This window comes from Camelina sativa, chromosome 18, assembly GCF_030686135.1.
Source record: "Camelina sativa cultivar CO46 ecotype springtype chromosome 18, ASM3068613v1".
NCBI classification, from domain to species: domain Eukaryota; kingdom Viridiplantae; phylum Streptophyta; class Magnoliopsida; order Brassicales; family Brassicaceae; genus Camelina; species Camelina sativa.
The window spans coordinates 14,568,835-14,584,917 of NC_141897.1; the positions used below are offsets into that span (position 1 = coordinate 14,568,835).

Here is a 16,083-nt window from a genome sequence, read left to right on the forward strand (position 1 = left end):
ATTATTTACAGGGTGAAAGCATATCTTTCAATTTAAATGCTAATGGATTTTGTTTACTTTTTGCTGTAAATGCTAACATATTATGTAACATAAAAAAATGATTTGAATTGAAAGGAGCAATATATCAAAGTTTTAAATTTCAGTGCATACAATGTTTTTCTTTTTTTGGTAAATTAGATAACTTCTAAAATTTGCACATTAAAATTTGGTTCAGAATCCACAATTGGTTTGGTCAACCTAAGAAACTTGTGTACATAGGGAGAGAGGCTAGCATAAACCTTTAAGCTTTAAGACATCAGAATTAGAGGTGTCAAACGGGTTGGCCCGCATCCATCTGGGCCGTCCGCAGTGGACAAATTCTATTTTTTGAACAGCAACGGACTAGCCCGCTAAGCCCGCAGACATAAAAATTATGTCCAAGCCCGTCCCGCTAAGCCCAGCGGGTTAGCGGCTGGCCCGAGAGCCTATATAATAGATTAAAAAAATTAATAAAAAATATATTAAAATAAAGTAAAAATAATAAATAGTAATTTTAAAAAACAATTTTAAGTAAAATCAATGTTTATATTAATTTTTTATAAATGTTTTAATTTTTTTACATTAAATTATTTGTATTACCACATACTTTTAAAAGATATATATTTAAAATTATAGAAAAATAATTATGTATCTATATTAAATATTTATTTTTATTTAATATTTGAAGACCGTGGACCGATCCGCCAACCCGCGGATATAACCCGCTAATACCCGTAATCCGGTTGGGCTAGGTCCGCAAAGCCTGTTTTTTAACGGGCTTAATATTTAGTGTCCATGCCCGCTCTACTGAGGTACTATTTGGGCTAGTCCGCAGATATGGAGCCCGCTTGACACCTCTAATCAGAATATAAATAGTTCAAAAATGAGGTCAGAGAAAGCTTCTTGAGCGCATAGGTGATACGGCAAAGTACAAAACATTCCACAAAATTTCCACTTTCGATAGTAAATTCTATTTCTTAACACTAAATAAGACAAATATCAATATTATTATAAATCAGAGTAATCATATGATACTATAGGTACCACGTATTTTTTGTTCATAATAGATAACATTCTTTATATAGAGAAGGTTTACGTTAATTAATACATTGTCGACAACATCACATAAGACAATGTAATTACGAAAGACCTAATTCATAAGGTACTCTCGTTGGCTTCAACCACACATCTCCATCAAGAAGCCTTTTTACGGTAAAGTTAGTTGTTTCCTTGGGATCAGTTATCTTTCTAAATCCCTTCCATGTCACTCGTTTCTTTGCATCAGCTCCAGGGCCGTTGTTTTCATATTCTCCATAATAGAGAGTAGATAGGCGGCTAAGGTCACTGTGCCATGGGATCCAACCCACAGGATCGATAAGATCATCAATGAATGACTCCATAAAGACCACTCTTGATAATACACTCCACGGTCGTCCAAGAAATGACTTCACCGTTCTTTTTAGCGGAGCAAGATCTTTACTAGCCGTTATGTTACATTTCTGAAATGTAAACTTGACATCAAGCTTTGGCTGTCACGAGATTGAGCAGTTATGACATTGCTCTGTCCTTGGGATACCGCTGAAGCTTGACCGCATATGAAGTCTACCGTGCCCGTGATGTAGCAATCACGGTAGAACTGTTTCTTTGAGTGGGCGTACAATGTGTCTTGATACGCTTCAATATGTGCAACGGTAGATGATTACTTGATCCCCGCTAACTCGAAGTGCAACTGCTGGTCCCTTATCCGGTCCGGTGGTGTTCTGTATGCAGAGATCTTGGGCCATGAAGTCATCTCCATCGACGGCTGCGATTATATAAATCACGTTAGAGTTTTAAAAAATACAATAATAAGTAGATTATGTTCAATGCGTTCATGTGAATAATAGAATCCTTAAATCCATTTGGTTTTATTCGGTTTCTATACGATTCACTTATATATCTATTATAGCTTAATAACATTAATCAATAATTCTCTAATATTATCACTTTTACAGAATCAAATAATGACGTTAACATCACAACTATCGAAGAACATTGAAACGATAAAGATACTGTCATCAAATCTATTTCCAATTCATAATAAGTAGACACGATAAACTGACTCATGATAAATTAATCCATTTTTTTTATTCGGTTTCTATACAATACACTTCAGTTATCTATTATAGCTTAATAACATTAATCCATAATTCATTAACATCATTTTTAAATTCTTAACTATTGAAGAGCATTTAAACGATAAAGATACTTTCATAATCTATTTACTTTAATATTTCATTATGTTTACCATTATCAAACTTCAAACATAACATATAGTCCTATATCTTCCTACTGAGAGAAACAAACACATTCAATAAAATTTTATCCATCGTATAATTATGCTTTAACAAGAAAATATACTAAACTAAACTCAATGAATATAGTCAAACGCTAAAAAATTATACAAATCTTTTAGCAATCCAATCATAGTAAAAATTTAACCATCTTGTTTTTCTAGATTTATATTTAGTGCATATGATACTATATCCAAAATTTGATCTTATTATTCAAGTTAAGAATTGATTAATTTAGTAAAATTAATAAATATAGAAAAAGCAATAATATATTAGAGATAAAGAGATATTATATTACCTAATGTTGCGGAATCAAAAAATTTTGTTCCGTCTTTGACACTCAAATTCCCGGTTAGAATGGTTGCGTCTCTTCCGTCTCCAACGATGGTTAAATTGGTTTTCGGTTTACCAATTTTAACGATCTCGTCGTAAATTCCCTTTTTCACGTATATGACGAATCTTGTTTTGCTGAAAACCGGTGCCGCCGCCACCGCTTCGTTTATGGTTCTGTAGTTACCGGTACCATTTTAGATACCACAAAATTTGCTTTACTCTTGAGTGCCTACACATTAACGAACAACGTCGAAATTTTAAATAATCTAGCAATTGACTAACAAGAGAACACGTGTCAAAAATTATCTCTACGTTGTTGCTAGTTTTAAGACTTGTGGAGGTTTTGGGTTATAGATATTGTAAATATCTCCATATTGGCCTTTTGTCCAATTATGATAGGCTTGCTCTTTTAAAAATTATGATAGGTTTGTTCTTTTGAAAATTAGCGCAATTTTTTTTAACAATATGTAAATTTTATTGAAAAACCCGAGAAAACAAAAACTGAATAGAAACCAAATTTTTTTTCTGTTTTTCGGTCTTCTATGATTAGTTATAATACTAAAATTGCTCATAAACATGAAAAAGCGGAACATGAACTAAGAAAACAGAGCACAACACTTGTAAATAAAGACAAGAAGATTAAGCTTCAGCGATAAATTAATTTGATTAACACATCTTTTATTCAATCCGTGTATCGAACCAAGTACAAACGTTACATACTCGGATTGATACCATTTTTTAAAAAGATCAATTTTTTAAGAATACCCATTTTTATAACAAAAAGTTATCTTGGTTGATATCATATTTTTGCCATGAACGTATACATTTTTATAGTGGGCGTAGCAAATATAAAAGCATGTTTCAATTTTAAGGGATGTCGATAAATTTTGGTATACAAAAGAATACTTAATGTTTTAATTGTGAGATTAATATAACAAGTGTTTTTTCACTACCTTGGAATCAAGATTAGAGGACGTCGAAGGAACCACCATCTCTATCAAATCAGATGACGTTGAAGGAACCACCATCTTTAATAAGACCAAAGAAAGTTGAAAATGCAAATGTTAGACTAGAGAAACAAAAAAGGCTATTAGAGCAAAGATAAAAACTGAAAGCTTGGAGTAAGGAACTCAAAAACAGAGCACAGCACTTGTAAATAAAAGACAAGGAGATTAAGCTTCAGCGATAAATTAAATTGATCCACGTATCTCTTGTTCAGTCCGAGTATATATAACCATGTACAAACGTTTATAAAATATTCTAAAATAAATCTATTGTGGCCTTTTGTTAATCATGATGGGCTGCTATAATCTGTACTACATAAATTTGGTAACAACATTTATCAGAATAGTTTTTAAAACCCAATGAAGAATAAAAAACTGAAAACAAACCAATGTTTTAAGAACGAACATTCAAAATTAAATATTTTGGGTATCCTCCGATGGGTTTGTTGGTTCATGCTGGGTTCTTTCCTAGATAATATATGGGAGATTTTTATAAATATACCAAATTTTATAATAAATTTGAAAACTACACTTAATATTATAATTCTTTGAAAACTACACATTTTAAAATAAAAATGGACAGAAATACCCTTATTATTAAATAATTTTTAAAATTAAATAAAAATAATAAAAACTTAATTTATACTTAAAAATAATTAAACTTTAAAAATAAATTACTTTTAAAAATGGTTAAATTCGAAATAAATTATTTAATAAATAAAAAATATAACAAAAACGTATTTATTGTATTTTAAATAATGATTACATGAATCAGTTTTTGATCTTATAATTTTGAATAAAAAATAAGAATTTAAATATTTTTGTTGATATTATTTAGATTTAAATTTATTTAAAAATAAATAATTCAAGATTATACAATTTATAATATATATATATATATATCAATGTTTTAGACTTATTTTAATTAATGTTGATTTATTTATAATGTCGACTTTTTGAACAATCGTTTTGTTTTTTACTTCTATTGACTTAATTATCTTCATCATCGACTTATATTTAAACAGTCGACTTATGTTATGGCTAGTGGATTTATAACATAGTCGATTTTTTTTAACAATGGACTTATTTTTTTTGTTCATCGATTTATATTTGTTTTCTGTTGATTTGTTTATTTATTGTTGACTTATTACATTCTACATTGATTTATTAATAAGGTCGATATTTTGAATGGTTGACTTAAGTTTAATTTTTGTTGACTTATTTATTTTTCCATCGATTTATTTTAAAATTGTCGACTTTTTTTTTGTTTGATTGTTTTGTTACATAGTTGACTTTTGATGATGTTGACTTATTTGTTTTGTTTGTTGACTTATATTTTTTTCCGTCGATTTGTTTGGTCTTAGTAGACTTATTTCATTTTAAGTTGACTTATTAATATGATTGACTTTTTGAACTGTCGACTTATATTTTATTCATGCTGATTTATGTATTTTTTTTTTGGTTGACTTATATTAAAAAGTCGATTTATTTTTTTATTAATTGATTTGTTACATAGTCGATTTTTTTGAACTGTTGATTTATTTTCTAAAAGTTCACAATTTTTATTATTTTATTAAAGTTAACAATTTTCAAAACAAATAAAAAATATAATTATTTATCAAAAAAATTTTATAAAATGAAAAAAATTTGAAGAATTATTAGTGAATTATAAATTTATTTAAAACTAAAATTATCTAAAACATTTACTAAACATAAATGGAAAAAAGAATAATCCTAATTAATTTTATTTTAATTTTTATATAATAAATTTTTAAAATTAAATTACTAAATAATACCAGATTTTTAATCACAGTAACAGATTATTGGATCGTGATCCACGATCTAGAAATTTTAATAAAAATAGAATTTAGTATTTAAATTAATTTATAAATAAATATTATTTAACAGTTAACTAAAATCCCTATTTTAATGGAAACTGCAATTCGAGATTGATTCTACGAAGATTCTTGTTTTGGTAAAATGTTAAGTCTGATTCTTCGAGATTTTAAATAAACATTTATTTGACTGCCACTAATTTGAGTTTTGCAATTAACGTTGTTGCAGAAAAATGCTTCAAAATGATGATGATGCTATGTCTTGCTCGAAGAATGAGTTGTTAGGAGAAGATGTGGTAGATGATGAGGTAGATGATGAGGATGAGGATGATGATGATGATGATAAGTTTAGTGGTATCGGTGATAGTTTTGAGTATGATACCACTAATGGTTCTGATGAAGATCACGACGATCTGCAGGAAGAAACTTCAAAATTGCAAATGGAATCAAGTCAATTAACCATTCATGTGGGTCAAGAATTTAAGAGTAAGAGAGAGCTGCAATGGAGGCTGAATATGCTTAAACTAGAAGAAGACTTCCACTTTCGAGTTTACAAGTCAGAGCCATCTCTTCTTGTGGTTAAGTGTAATGGTGATAAAAGATGCAAATGGATGGTAAGAGCATCAAAAATAGACTCCACTTGTGAACGTTTTACAGTACGGAAATACGTATCGGTACATACGTGTCCCTTGGAATCAAGAAAACCTGGAAGAGTGACAGCAAGATTTATCAGCCAACTTTTTGAGAATGACCGAGGCGAAGATGGCCATAACAGCAAACCCGCTGATATTAGTAGCATGATGCTCATCAAATATGGTTTTGAGATGAAGTATTGGAACTCATGGAAATCACTAGAACATATGAAAGAATCAGTAAGGGGTACAGCAGAAAGTGGATATGAGCGTCTCCCAGCTTATATTCATTTGATCAAGAAATACAACCCTGGAACAATAGCGCATCTTGAGAAAGACGTCAATGACAGGTTCAAGTATTTGTTTATTTCATTCGGTGCATGTATACAAGGATTTAAATTCCTGAGGAAAGTAATTGTGGTGGATGGGAGTTTTCTAAAAGGAAAGTATGAGGGGCTTTTGTTAGTTGCAACTGCGCAAGATGGTAACTATAAGATTTTTCCCATTGCATTTGGAATTGTTGATTCTGAAGATAATGCTGCTTGGGAATGGTTTTTCAATAGATTGAGAGAAGTGATACCCGATAGCCCCGACTTGGTTATAATTTCTGACAGACACAAGTCTATTGCAAAAGCCATTACAAAGGTATATCCAGCTGCTCGACGTGGAATATGCACATACCACCTGAAGAAAAACATCATCACCAAGTTTAGAGGGAGTGAAAATTTGGGTTTGGTGAAACAAGCTGCAAACGCGTATAGTTTGCCAGAATTTGAAGATGCATTTCGTCAGATTCGTCATGACAATCCAAGATTAGCTAATTATTTAGAGAAAGCTGGTGTCACTTTATGGTCTCGTGCTCACTTTTCAGGAAATCGGTATAACGTTACCACTAGCAACATTGCTGAATCTATCAATGGTGCATTGAAAAAAGCAAGGGAGCTTCCAATTGTTTATTTTCTTCAGTACGTAGGGGATATGCTTAGTAGGTGGTTTTATGAGCGTCGACTGGCTGCTGCACTGTATGAGGCAAATATCACGCCTCGAGTTGACAAGATGCTGAAACGAAGATCTGTTATTGGGAAGCACTTAAAAGTGCATCCAATAAATACATACCGGTTTCAGGTAAAACTACCTACTGGAGATTGTGTAGTTGACTTTGAGCATAAGACATGTACTTGTCGCAGGTTTGACGTGCACAAAATACCATGTGTTCATGCCATTGCTGCTGCTAGGAAAACATCTTTGAGATGGGAATCTCTTGTAAGTCGTCACTATACGAAAACTTGTTTGTTTGGCGCATATGCAGAGAGTATTTCTCCTATAGAAGAATGGCTTATACCGCCAGAAATCGCTGTCCAAGCATGTCGTCCTCCTAAAATGAGGAAAAGATCTGGGAGACGTAAAAAGAGAAGATATAAATCTGCATTAGAGAACGCTACACAAGCAAAACGCCCTCGGAAGAAACATGCATGCTCTAATTGTGGTGTTTCAGGTCATAATTGCAAGACATGTTTGTTATGATAAATGATCAAGTTCTGCGAGAATAAATGATGTAACTTACATCTGATGTTGTTTTAAGTTTTTAGTATTTTTTTCGTTTGAATTCTATTGTCGTTCAGTTGATAAGTTGATTTCACCATACACGTGTACTGTCTTTTGTTTTTTTTTTCAAGCATGGAATCATTTTCTCTTAATTTATGTTTTCTTTATTGCAATTAGGAACTGATTATTTGTACATTATATGTTGCTTTGCTATGAGATCGGTTTGTATAATTACTATTTTTGATAATGGGAAGCGGAAGCTGAACAAGGTACGGTGCTCCGTTTTGATGACAATAAAACAGAGCAAGGGTAGAACAGAGGTGGCGTGAGTAGATGAGGTGTAAACGAGAGAGATAAGGTCAACCTGAATATATTACTATTTTGTTTAGATCACCATAAGAGAGCAAAGATTAAAAAAAGACCAAATGTACTAGAAAAAATGAAGATACAGAAGACCAAAGATTAAAAAAAGGAATTATGAATTCTTAACCCAAACGTTAAAAGAAAAAAATATTCCAAAAAAAGTGAAAAAAAAAAATTAATAGAAACCAACGTTCTTCGACTCGTTCAATATTTCTGCAGCTAACTTTGCACGGATTGCCTTAATGTGGGCATCATCAAGACCCTTGAATTCACAATGCAGTGCCAAGCATTCGATATACTTAACCGCATAAACTCCGCAGTCACCTGTTTGAACATTCTGCGGGATCTTATTCGGTTTTGATATCTTGTATTTAGCAACACTCAAACGTTTCTCTTTCTCTGGTGCAAACACCTTCAGCATGTAGGGTATCATCTGCGCATAAGGCTGGACATGCTCGTCCATTTGTTCATCATCTGCATACCCAATAATGCTGTCATACACATGGATAGTCCTTTTCGGGATACATATAGACAATGCAGCCCAGTGATTGGCTTTTATATGTATCACCACATATATGTTATCAACGTCTTTTCCAAGCTGCTTATTTGTACATCCTGCACTAGGCAACAGACCTGTATAGTAATCGATAGCACCTGATTGCCATTTATAATTCTTTGGGTCTTTTTTGAACTCTTTGAAGTTATTGCCAATGGCTACTCTGAATCCAGTATCCATAAATGCCATTCTCCCACCTCTATACGGACATGGACTAATCAAAGATCTTCTCCGAAATAATGTCATTGCTGCATCGATGTGCTGCAAAACCAACAACGTGGTTAAGTCTCAGTATTAAACAATACAAATAAGGAAATCTATTTTATAGCTTACCATATTACTAATATGTTTCTTGGGAGTCAATAGGTCTTTGAAGAACTTTTTTCCTACTTCTTGGCGTGAACTTCCGCATGGAACCGTTCTGATAAAAAAGATGCCAACTATAAATACTAAACTCTACTAGCATCATAAAAGGATGTGTTCAAGAAAATAATTAATAAATCTACAAATTAACTTACACATTACGAGTCATCCATTTGTCTAAGGCGGTTACCAATGCCTTTTCAACTGGCTCGAAAGGATCATAAGCCGTCCATGGTCGATCTTCGGTTAGGATCTTCTTAAGGGGATCATTAGATGTAAACGGGGATTTGAGCTCTGCAGTAAGCTTTCTACTCCTTTTGTCCTTATTAATCTCCTTATCCTTTTTCATCATAGCTTGAAGTTGTGTAGTAAATTTGTCTAGTTGCCTCGTCATAATTCGATCTCTTATTGAAGATGTATCTGATACAACTTTAACAGATGATGCTTCTTCTTCCTGACGATTAACACTTTCCACTGCGCAATTTACAGAATCATCGTCTGTTGGTAAATCTTCAATTGATATATCTTTTAATTCATACTTCGAAAGCTGCAAATTAAAAAAAAAACAAAAAAACAACACAAATACATATAAGTAGACTGCAAAGACACGATCAATACAAGTATTGGTCGTACGTGTATATATAAAAATCAATATAGTAATCACTTTTTTACATACCGGCTTTGCATGTTTTTCACTTGGTTTATTAGAGCATGTGGTGTCTTTCAGAGGATCATTGCTAGGGAACGTGGTGTTTTTCAGAAAACTATCGTCTTTCAAAAATTCTTCATGGACAAGTGCGGTTGGTTCTTTTCCTCTTTCGATAGCAGCCTCAAACTTATCCATCCTTGTTATCAGATTCTTACCTGTTTCTTGTATTTCTTTGATGCCCTCTTCAAGTTTATCCATCCTTGAATCCATCTTTTTAACAGCAACATCGAGTGAAGAGAAACCTTTATGTAGACGCTCTCCCATTTGCTCCAATGAATATACAAACAATGTCTTCAAGGTGTCATCATAATGTTTCTTTTTCAGAGGCCTACCTTCTTTATTGTGTGATTCACCATCTTCCTCTTCTGCTGTTTTCTTAGGTCCTTCTAATAGACCTTTATCTTCCCAAAATTGTTTCTCGAAGATTTTACCCGAGCTTCCAGAGATTAGCAAGAACATATTATTGACCGTGATATCTTGTTCTTCATCAACCCATATATCATCGGTACTATTATCCATGACACCTTTAACGAAAACCTGTAAAATACTATGATAGTTAAAGTGTATTTCAACAACAAATACTTTCAACGTCCTATAGCTATGGTTAGTTTAATCAACATTATTTTTACCTTAAAGACTAAAGACTAAACTACAAAGCAATCTTTATCAGACAACACTTAAAAACCAGCATTATACATAAAACAAGCAACCAAATTTAGACTTAAAATGTGAACATAAAACATACCAGTTCCTTGTTCTGGGGAAGATCATATCTAAATCTTTTTCTCGATCCCTTCCATCTCAGGAGTGGTGGAAACTCCATCATAGTTTTAGATAAGTTTCCGCATTTCTTTCCAATCGCTGGTATAGCTTCATATGCCCACACTTGCAATACTTGGACAAAGCCGTTGACACCATATGAATTTTGGCTCAAATCTGGCTTAGCTTTAAACAATGATTTAATTAGATGTTGGAAGGCTACTCTTCCCCACGGATATGCTTCAAATTTTTCACGATCAAGAACTAAATAAACTGCTTTTGAAGCTATTCTTTTCCCTGGATGACGAGCTAGCAATAACCGGAAAACCAAAAATAAATAGACCAGTCTAATCCTGTCTTTACTACCCCAATCCCTACAATTCCTAATTTTTTCTTCAATCATACTGTAAGATAGTCCTTTGTTCTCCATCAACCCAAGTCGTCTCCAAAACTGAGGGTCATCATCGGCATCCACATCCTCTTGGTTCTCAGCATCCATATCCTCTTGGTTCTCAGCATCCATATCCTCTTGTTTCTCAGCATCCATCAACCCTAGTCGTCTAAAAAACTGAGAGTCACCCTCAACATCGATATTCTCTAGAGGATAAGGTTCACAATTGAGCCCAGTAATTATCTTAAACTCTTTCAAAGAAAACCTCATTGCTTGTCCACCACAAAGAGTCCAAAACTCATACTTCTTCTTTGTCACAAGCTGATTCACTAGAAGCTCATGCACTATTCTAGCTGACCACAAGAATTTACAATCGTAGAATCTTAGAAGAACGCCTAATGGACCATTTCTGATTTCATTTAGCTCGTTTGATGGGATTTGGTTTGACAATACAGGTAGGTTGTCCAATCCTGAATGGTATGTGAAGCTTCTTGTGAATTCAGGTTCTGTCCCACGTGTAAACAACCGCATAGGCAGTGATCCTGGTGCAACTGTTCTTGAAGTTGTCATGATTTATCACCTGCTTGATTGAACAAAAGAATGATATATCTAACTGAACAAATTCTATTTATATATATATATATATATATATATTGAAATTCACCTTTGTGTCGAGATGAAAGAGCTTGTTGCCTTTGAACGGAGGTTCTGAGCAGTTCATAAGATGGTGTTCCAAATTAAGCCCAATTCAATCACTTTCTCCACACCTATTTATTATACAGTGTTCAGTTAGAAAATTAACTATATGCTCAATGGCTATCAACTGTGTCGTTTGGAGTTTGCAATAGAGAATTGAAAGGAGGAAATATTTTAAGAGATGATAAAAGTGAGAAAAGACATAAAATTGACATGAGATGAAACTAACTAACGTGAAAAACGTAGTCAATGACGGAGAGGGCACAAACCCAGAATTAGAACAGAACCCCAATTAAAACCCACACATGATTTATCACTTGCTTTAAATACAAAACCATGAGATGAAACTAACCACGCTGGAAAACGTAGTCGATGACGGAGAAGGCACAAAGTGAGAGCCGGCGACGGAAAGAATAAAATATTTTTTTTTCGAGGGAAGAAGAAAATATAACTGTGTGTTTTTTGTATTGTTTATGTTTTATAAAACCACTTTTTTATTTCTTTATCTGAATTTTAATTTTTTTTATTGATTAATATTTTTTATAATAAACTATTTCGTCATTATCTAAAATTTTTCAATATCTAAAATATAAACAATAATTTTTAAAAATAATTTTCTAACAATGATAAGTTTAATTATTTTGTGTTTATTTTTTTAACGTTTAATTAATTATTAATTAAGGACATATTTTATTTATTTTATCTTAATCTAATCTTTTAGTTATGGATTAATATTATATATAATAAATTAATTCATTATTTTTTAAATTCTTTTTTAACAAAATTTCAAATATTAGTTTACACAATGTTTTTAAAATTTTTTTTTTCAAATTAATTAATTTAATAATATTGTATTTAGTTTTAATTAATTTGTAATTGAAGGTAAAATAGTCATTTAATTCAATAAATAAGATACATTTCAAAGACTTCAAAAATTTAGTATAAATTTCAAATTTCCTATTAAGTTTAAGGTATGTTTTCAAATTTCACCATAATATATTGAATATTTCTATTGTGAGCTCTTTTTAAATGCAATGTAAAAAAGTGTATTATCCACCTTAATAAAAGTAATAGTCATGGTTAACACTACTAAATGCTTGCAAACAGAGAGAGTTAAAGGCTAAGTTTAGTGGCTCCTAAACCCAAATACTACATATAGCCTACATGTATTCATCATGTCCACCGTATAACCGACGTTATCGTAGAATCTAAGATAGTCTTTGTTCGCCAAAGATGTGAGAGTGGTATCAAAACAACCAATAGCAAGGTCTAAAGTTTCTGAGCATACCTTATATGAACTCTTAGGGGGGTGTATTGAATTGGGGATTTTAAAAGATTTTGGGATATTCTTAAATCTTCTGTTATTTAATTGATGATTTTTTAAAATCATCTGAAATCCTATGTTATTGAATGTGAAATTTATAAAAATCATTTACAATCTCTTGTTATTCAATCAATAATTTATAAATCTCACTTCAAATCTACTGTTATTCAAAAAATCACAAATTCTTTTAAAAAATCTATTGAATGGGATTTTAGAAGACTTTTCTAACATTTTTAGTTCAAAATTATAGCTTACAAAATCTCACCTCTAAAGGTGATATTTTAAAATATTTGTTTTAAAAAGACTTTTCTTCGATCTACAAAAAAAACGACTTCTAACACTAGCAAATTTTTTTCACACTAACGACTTTTCTTCCACACTAGCAATTTTTTTTTTTGTCGAACTCTCACTTTCTCTCTTTCTCTCTTTCTCTCTGGAAAAATCCTATAATTTGTTGATGTGTAATCGAGTTCATCTTCTGCAGGAATCAATGGATGGTATCTGGAACTTCATAATAGATAAGGTAAACTGTCTTGTATCTTGATTCTTGAGTAAAGCTTCAAATCGTTTTGTAATTAACCTCTTGAGAATCCTTACAGCTTATTTTCCCTAATCCTTTAAAATTTCTTAGCTACTTTTGAATTTGCAAAAAACCCAAAAAAAAAACTGCAGATTTGATTCACTTTTTGATGAAATTGGTGTTAATTTGATGGTATGATATCAAATTCATCAAACGTGAATCAAATCAAATTGGTGTTAAAAAAAACAACATGTCTTTATACGAACCCATGATAGCAAATGTTTAGGCCTCTCTCTGATCAGATTTGTACGAACCCATGATAGCAAATGCTTCATAGTAAACTAATCCAGGAATTAAAAATAAAGGGGGAATGAGTAGAGGAAATTTTTTTATGAGCTTTATGATCCAGCAGGATAATAACATGGCTGAAGATGTTAGCTACCATAACGTGGTTCATTCGTTTCAATTCCTTGTCAGGTACTTTGACCCCCTACTTGTGTTATTATTTGATCTGAATTTCCAAAGATTTGTATTTGAAGATGACATTCAGCAACACTTGGATCCTTTGTTATCTAGGTGTTTATTTTTATAAGAAGGCTAACATGACTTAAGTTACCATTATGAAACTGATGCAGTTATCCTGCTTCTGATTGGTTGTTAATACTGTAGGCATACCTCTCATTTGTTTGATATTGGCTGCCATAACTCTGTTTATTCTTTTTACAAATTTAAGTCTGAATGGTTTTGCTGACACTTGTTTTTCTCGCAGAAACTTCTGCAGGGTTACAAGCAAGGAAGTGGTATATTATGTAGCTGCTGCAATACAGAGGTAACACGCTGAATGCAGTGACTAATGTATGTTGACATTCTTTCTTTCTGGCAATTTTTTAGCATTAGTGGGCTGCTCTTTTTGGATCAAAGAATTCTAATATATGGGCTTTTCCCCTTCCTTTCTTGTTAGCTAGGGTTAGTTTATTGGTGTATATATATATTCAAGATCGGCAGCTTTCTTCTCTCCTACTATCATACTTGAAGTTTATTTTCTTCTCTGTCAAAGTGAGTATATTCTATTACTTTTTCTTTTCTTTATGTCCACGTTTTGTATCATGTTGCTCACTTTGGGAATAAAGAAAATAGAGAATACAAAACATGTTTGTGTGTATGTTATCCCATAGATATACATACCAACGAAAGAAATTTCTTAAGTTGGAAACGATTTGATGGCCAGCCAGTTTATAAATAATACTTGTTTGAGATCTGTGGGATATATCATAACTCATGAATTGTTTGGTTTTATTTATTTTTTTTTTTTTGTATGGTATGGCTAGTTAACGTACACACTACAATGGGAGATTCGTCACAGGCTGGGAAAGCTAAAGGTCAATATAACCAGTGGTTAGAACATGAAAGCAAGATGTTAGTCCAGCTGCTAGTGGATGCAATCAATCAGGGTTTTTGTGATGGTAATGGAAAGTTCAGCAAATTAACCGTGGAGACAAGAGTGTTACCAACACTAAACCAAAATCTTGGCATTAACAAAAGCTTCAAGGAGTATAAAAATAGGTTAAAGATCTTGAAGAATAAGTACAATGGCTTGTCAGATCATTTTCGTTTTAGTTCTGGTTTTGGGTGGGACCCTGAAACGAAGAAATTCACTGCTCCAGATGAAGTATGGGCTGACTATTTGAAGGTAAGCAAAATTATAACATAGAATTTGTGAACATAGTAGTGTTGCTCATATGTATCAAAATTACTAAAATGTTTTTATTTTCAAATAGGCTCATCCAGGTAAAACAAATCTGCGTGATGACTCATTTGAAGATTTTGGAGATTTACGAATGATTTTTGAATCAAATACTGCTACTGGAAGGAATGCTGTGGGATTAAGTGATGCCATTGATACAAATACATATGACGTTAGAGAGCATGAAGGGACAACTAATTCAAGTCATGACCAAATAATGGAAGATGAGGAAATAGCATATGAAGAAACATCTGTTCAAGAAGTTTTCTCTGCATTAGAGACAAGAAGAGGGGGAAAGCTACCTCCAAGAAAGAAGGCTAGAACTGAAACTGATGCACTTAACACAAACAAGGCTGTTGATGAACTGAATACAGTGCAAGATTCAGTTCAGCAGATTTTTGGCATGATACAAAAAAGATGGGAAAAGGAAAATGAAGAAAAAGAAGCTGAGGACAAAGCTAATAACGTGTGGGATGCTATCAAAGAAATTCCTGATTTGGATGATGGTTTGTGTTATGAGGCCATGACATTGGTTCACAGCTTAGGTATGAAATATGGATTCGTCCATATGTCTATAGAAGATCGCAAGGGATGGATTCTACGAAACCTTCGTAAACCATGAGATTGAAGTTGAATGCATCAACAAAAATTGAAGAGGGTTTTTATTTTATTTAATAGTTTTTCGTTTGCAAATTAGCAATACCTTATGAGCTCTCTTTTTATTTTATTTTTGATTTAAGACATTTCTTCCTTTTAAAAATAATCAACTCTTTTGTTGTTTCTTGAATGAAAGTTGAACAAGAGATATTTAACCAAAACAAAATTTGCAAAAGAATCATAAATTTGCATCTTTTACTTTCCTATGGCGGGTAAATTATGGTTCGTACGTATATTATGGCGGGTAAAAAACTAAAGACCATATTAGGGTGAATATATATATATGATTTCTTTCCTTCTC

At 32.2% G+C, this 16,083-nt stretch overlaps 3 protein-coding genes and 1 pseudogene across 8 annotated transcripts; 2 read left to right on the forward strand and 2 right to left on the reverse strand.

Moving 5' to 3' along the window:
* Positions 1–1,006: 1,006 nt before the first annotated feature.
* Positions 1,007–3,712, reverse strand: LOC104761104 (pectinesterase/pectinesterase inhibitor 18 pseudogene; annotated as a pseudogene). The gene is made up of 3 exons (XR_015588275.1): positions 3,638–3,712; positions 2,650–2,878; positions 1,007–1,822 (listed from the first exon to the last, which is right to left on the reverse strand). The product of XR_015588275.1 is annotated as a pectinesterase/pectinesterase inhibitor 18 pseudogene (transcript).
* A 2,044-nt stretch (positions 3,713–5,756) lies between these two features.
* LOC104763362 (uncharacterized) lies at positions 5,757–7,679 on the forward strand. The gene has a single exon (XM_010486742.2). The coding sequence runs from the start codon at positions 5,757–5,759 to the stop codon at positions 7,677–7,679; it is 1,923 nt and encodes a 640-aa protein (XP_010485044.1).
* Positions 7,680–8,238: 559 nt separating this feature from the next.
* On the reverse strand, positions 8,239–11,411 carry LOC147922913 (uncharacterized). The gene is made up of 5 exons (XM_087497838.1): positions 10,437–11,411; positions 9,659–10,228; positions 9,138–9,529; positions 8,953–9,040; positions 8,239–8,880 (listed from the first exon to the last, which is right to left on the reverse strand). Exons 1-5 carry the CDS (start codon positions 11,409–11,411, stop codon positions 8,239–8,241), a joined length of 2,667 nt encoding a protein of 888 aa, XP_087353964.1.
* Positions 11,412–12,838: 1,427 nt separating this feature from the next.
* Positions 12,839–15,948, forward strand: LOC147922914 (uncharacterized protein At2g29880-like). Of its 5 annotated transcripts, none has more exons than XM_087500155.1 (6): positions 12,839–13,384; positions 13,794–13,858; positions 14,151–14,236; positions 14,343–14,437; positions 14,710–15,071; positions 15,160–15,948. In XM_087500155.1, the coding sequence occupies exons 5-6, from the start codon at positions 14,727–14,729 to the stop codon at positions 15,745–15,747; spliced, it is 933 nt and encodes a 310-aa protein (XP_087356281.1). In that variant the 5' UTR covers positions 12,839–13,384; positions 13,794–13,858; positions 14,151–14,236; positions 14,343–14,437; positions 14,710–14,726; the 3' UTR covers positions 15,748–15,948. The 5 variants fall into 5 exon arrangements, with proteins under 5 accessions (XP_087356281.1, XP_087356283.1, XP_087356282.1 ...); XM_087500157.1 differs by having other exon boundaries at positions 14,347–14,437; XM_087500156.1 differs by having other exon boundaries at positions 13,235–13,384; positions 14,151–14,210.
* The last annotated feature ends 135 nt before the right edge of the window (positions 15,949–16,083 follow it).

Excerpts from the sequence above, each read along its gene's own strand:
- LOC147922913 (XM_087497838.1), bottom strand. The coding sequence starts at position 11,411 with ATGACAACTTCAAGAACAGTTGCACCAGGATCACTGCCTATGCGGTTG. Across the intron at positions 9,530-9,658 it reads GTGAAAAACATGCAAAGCCG|CTTTCGAAGTATGAATTAAA; the intron begins GTATGTAAAAAA and ends TTTAATTTGCAG. Across the intron at positions 9,041-9,137 it reads AAATGGATGACTCGTAATGT|AACGGTTCCATGCGGAAGTT; the intron begins GTAAGTTAATTT and ends CTTTTTTATCAG.
- LOC104763362 (XM_010486742.2), top strand. The coding sequence starts at position 5,757 with ATGCTTCAAAATGATGATGATGCTATGTCTTGCTCGAAGAATGAGTTG.
- LOC147922914 (XM_087500155.1), top strand. The coding sequence starts at position 14,727 with ATGGGAGATTCGTCACAGGCTGGGAAAGCTAAAGGTCAATATAACCAG. Across the intron at positions 15,072-15,159 it reads TATGGGCTGACTATTTGAAG|GCTCATCCAGGTAAAACAAA; the intron begins GTAAGCAAAATT and ends ATTTTCAAATAG.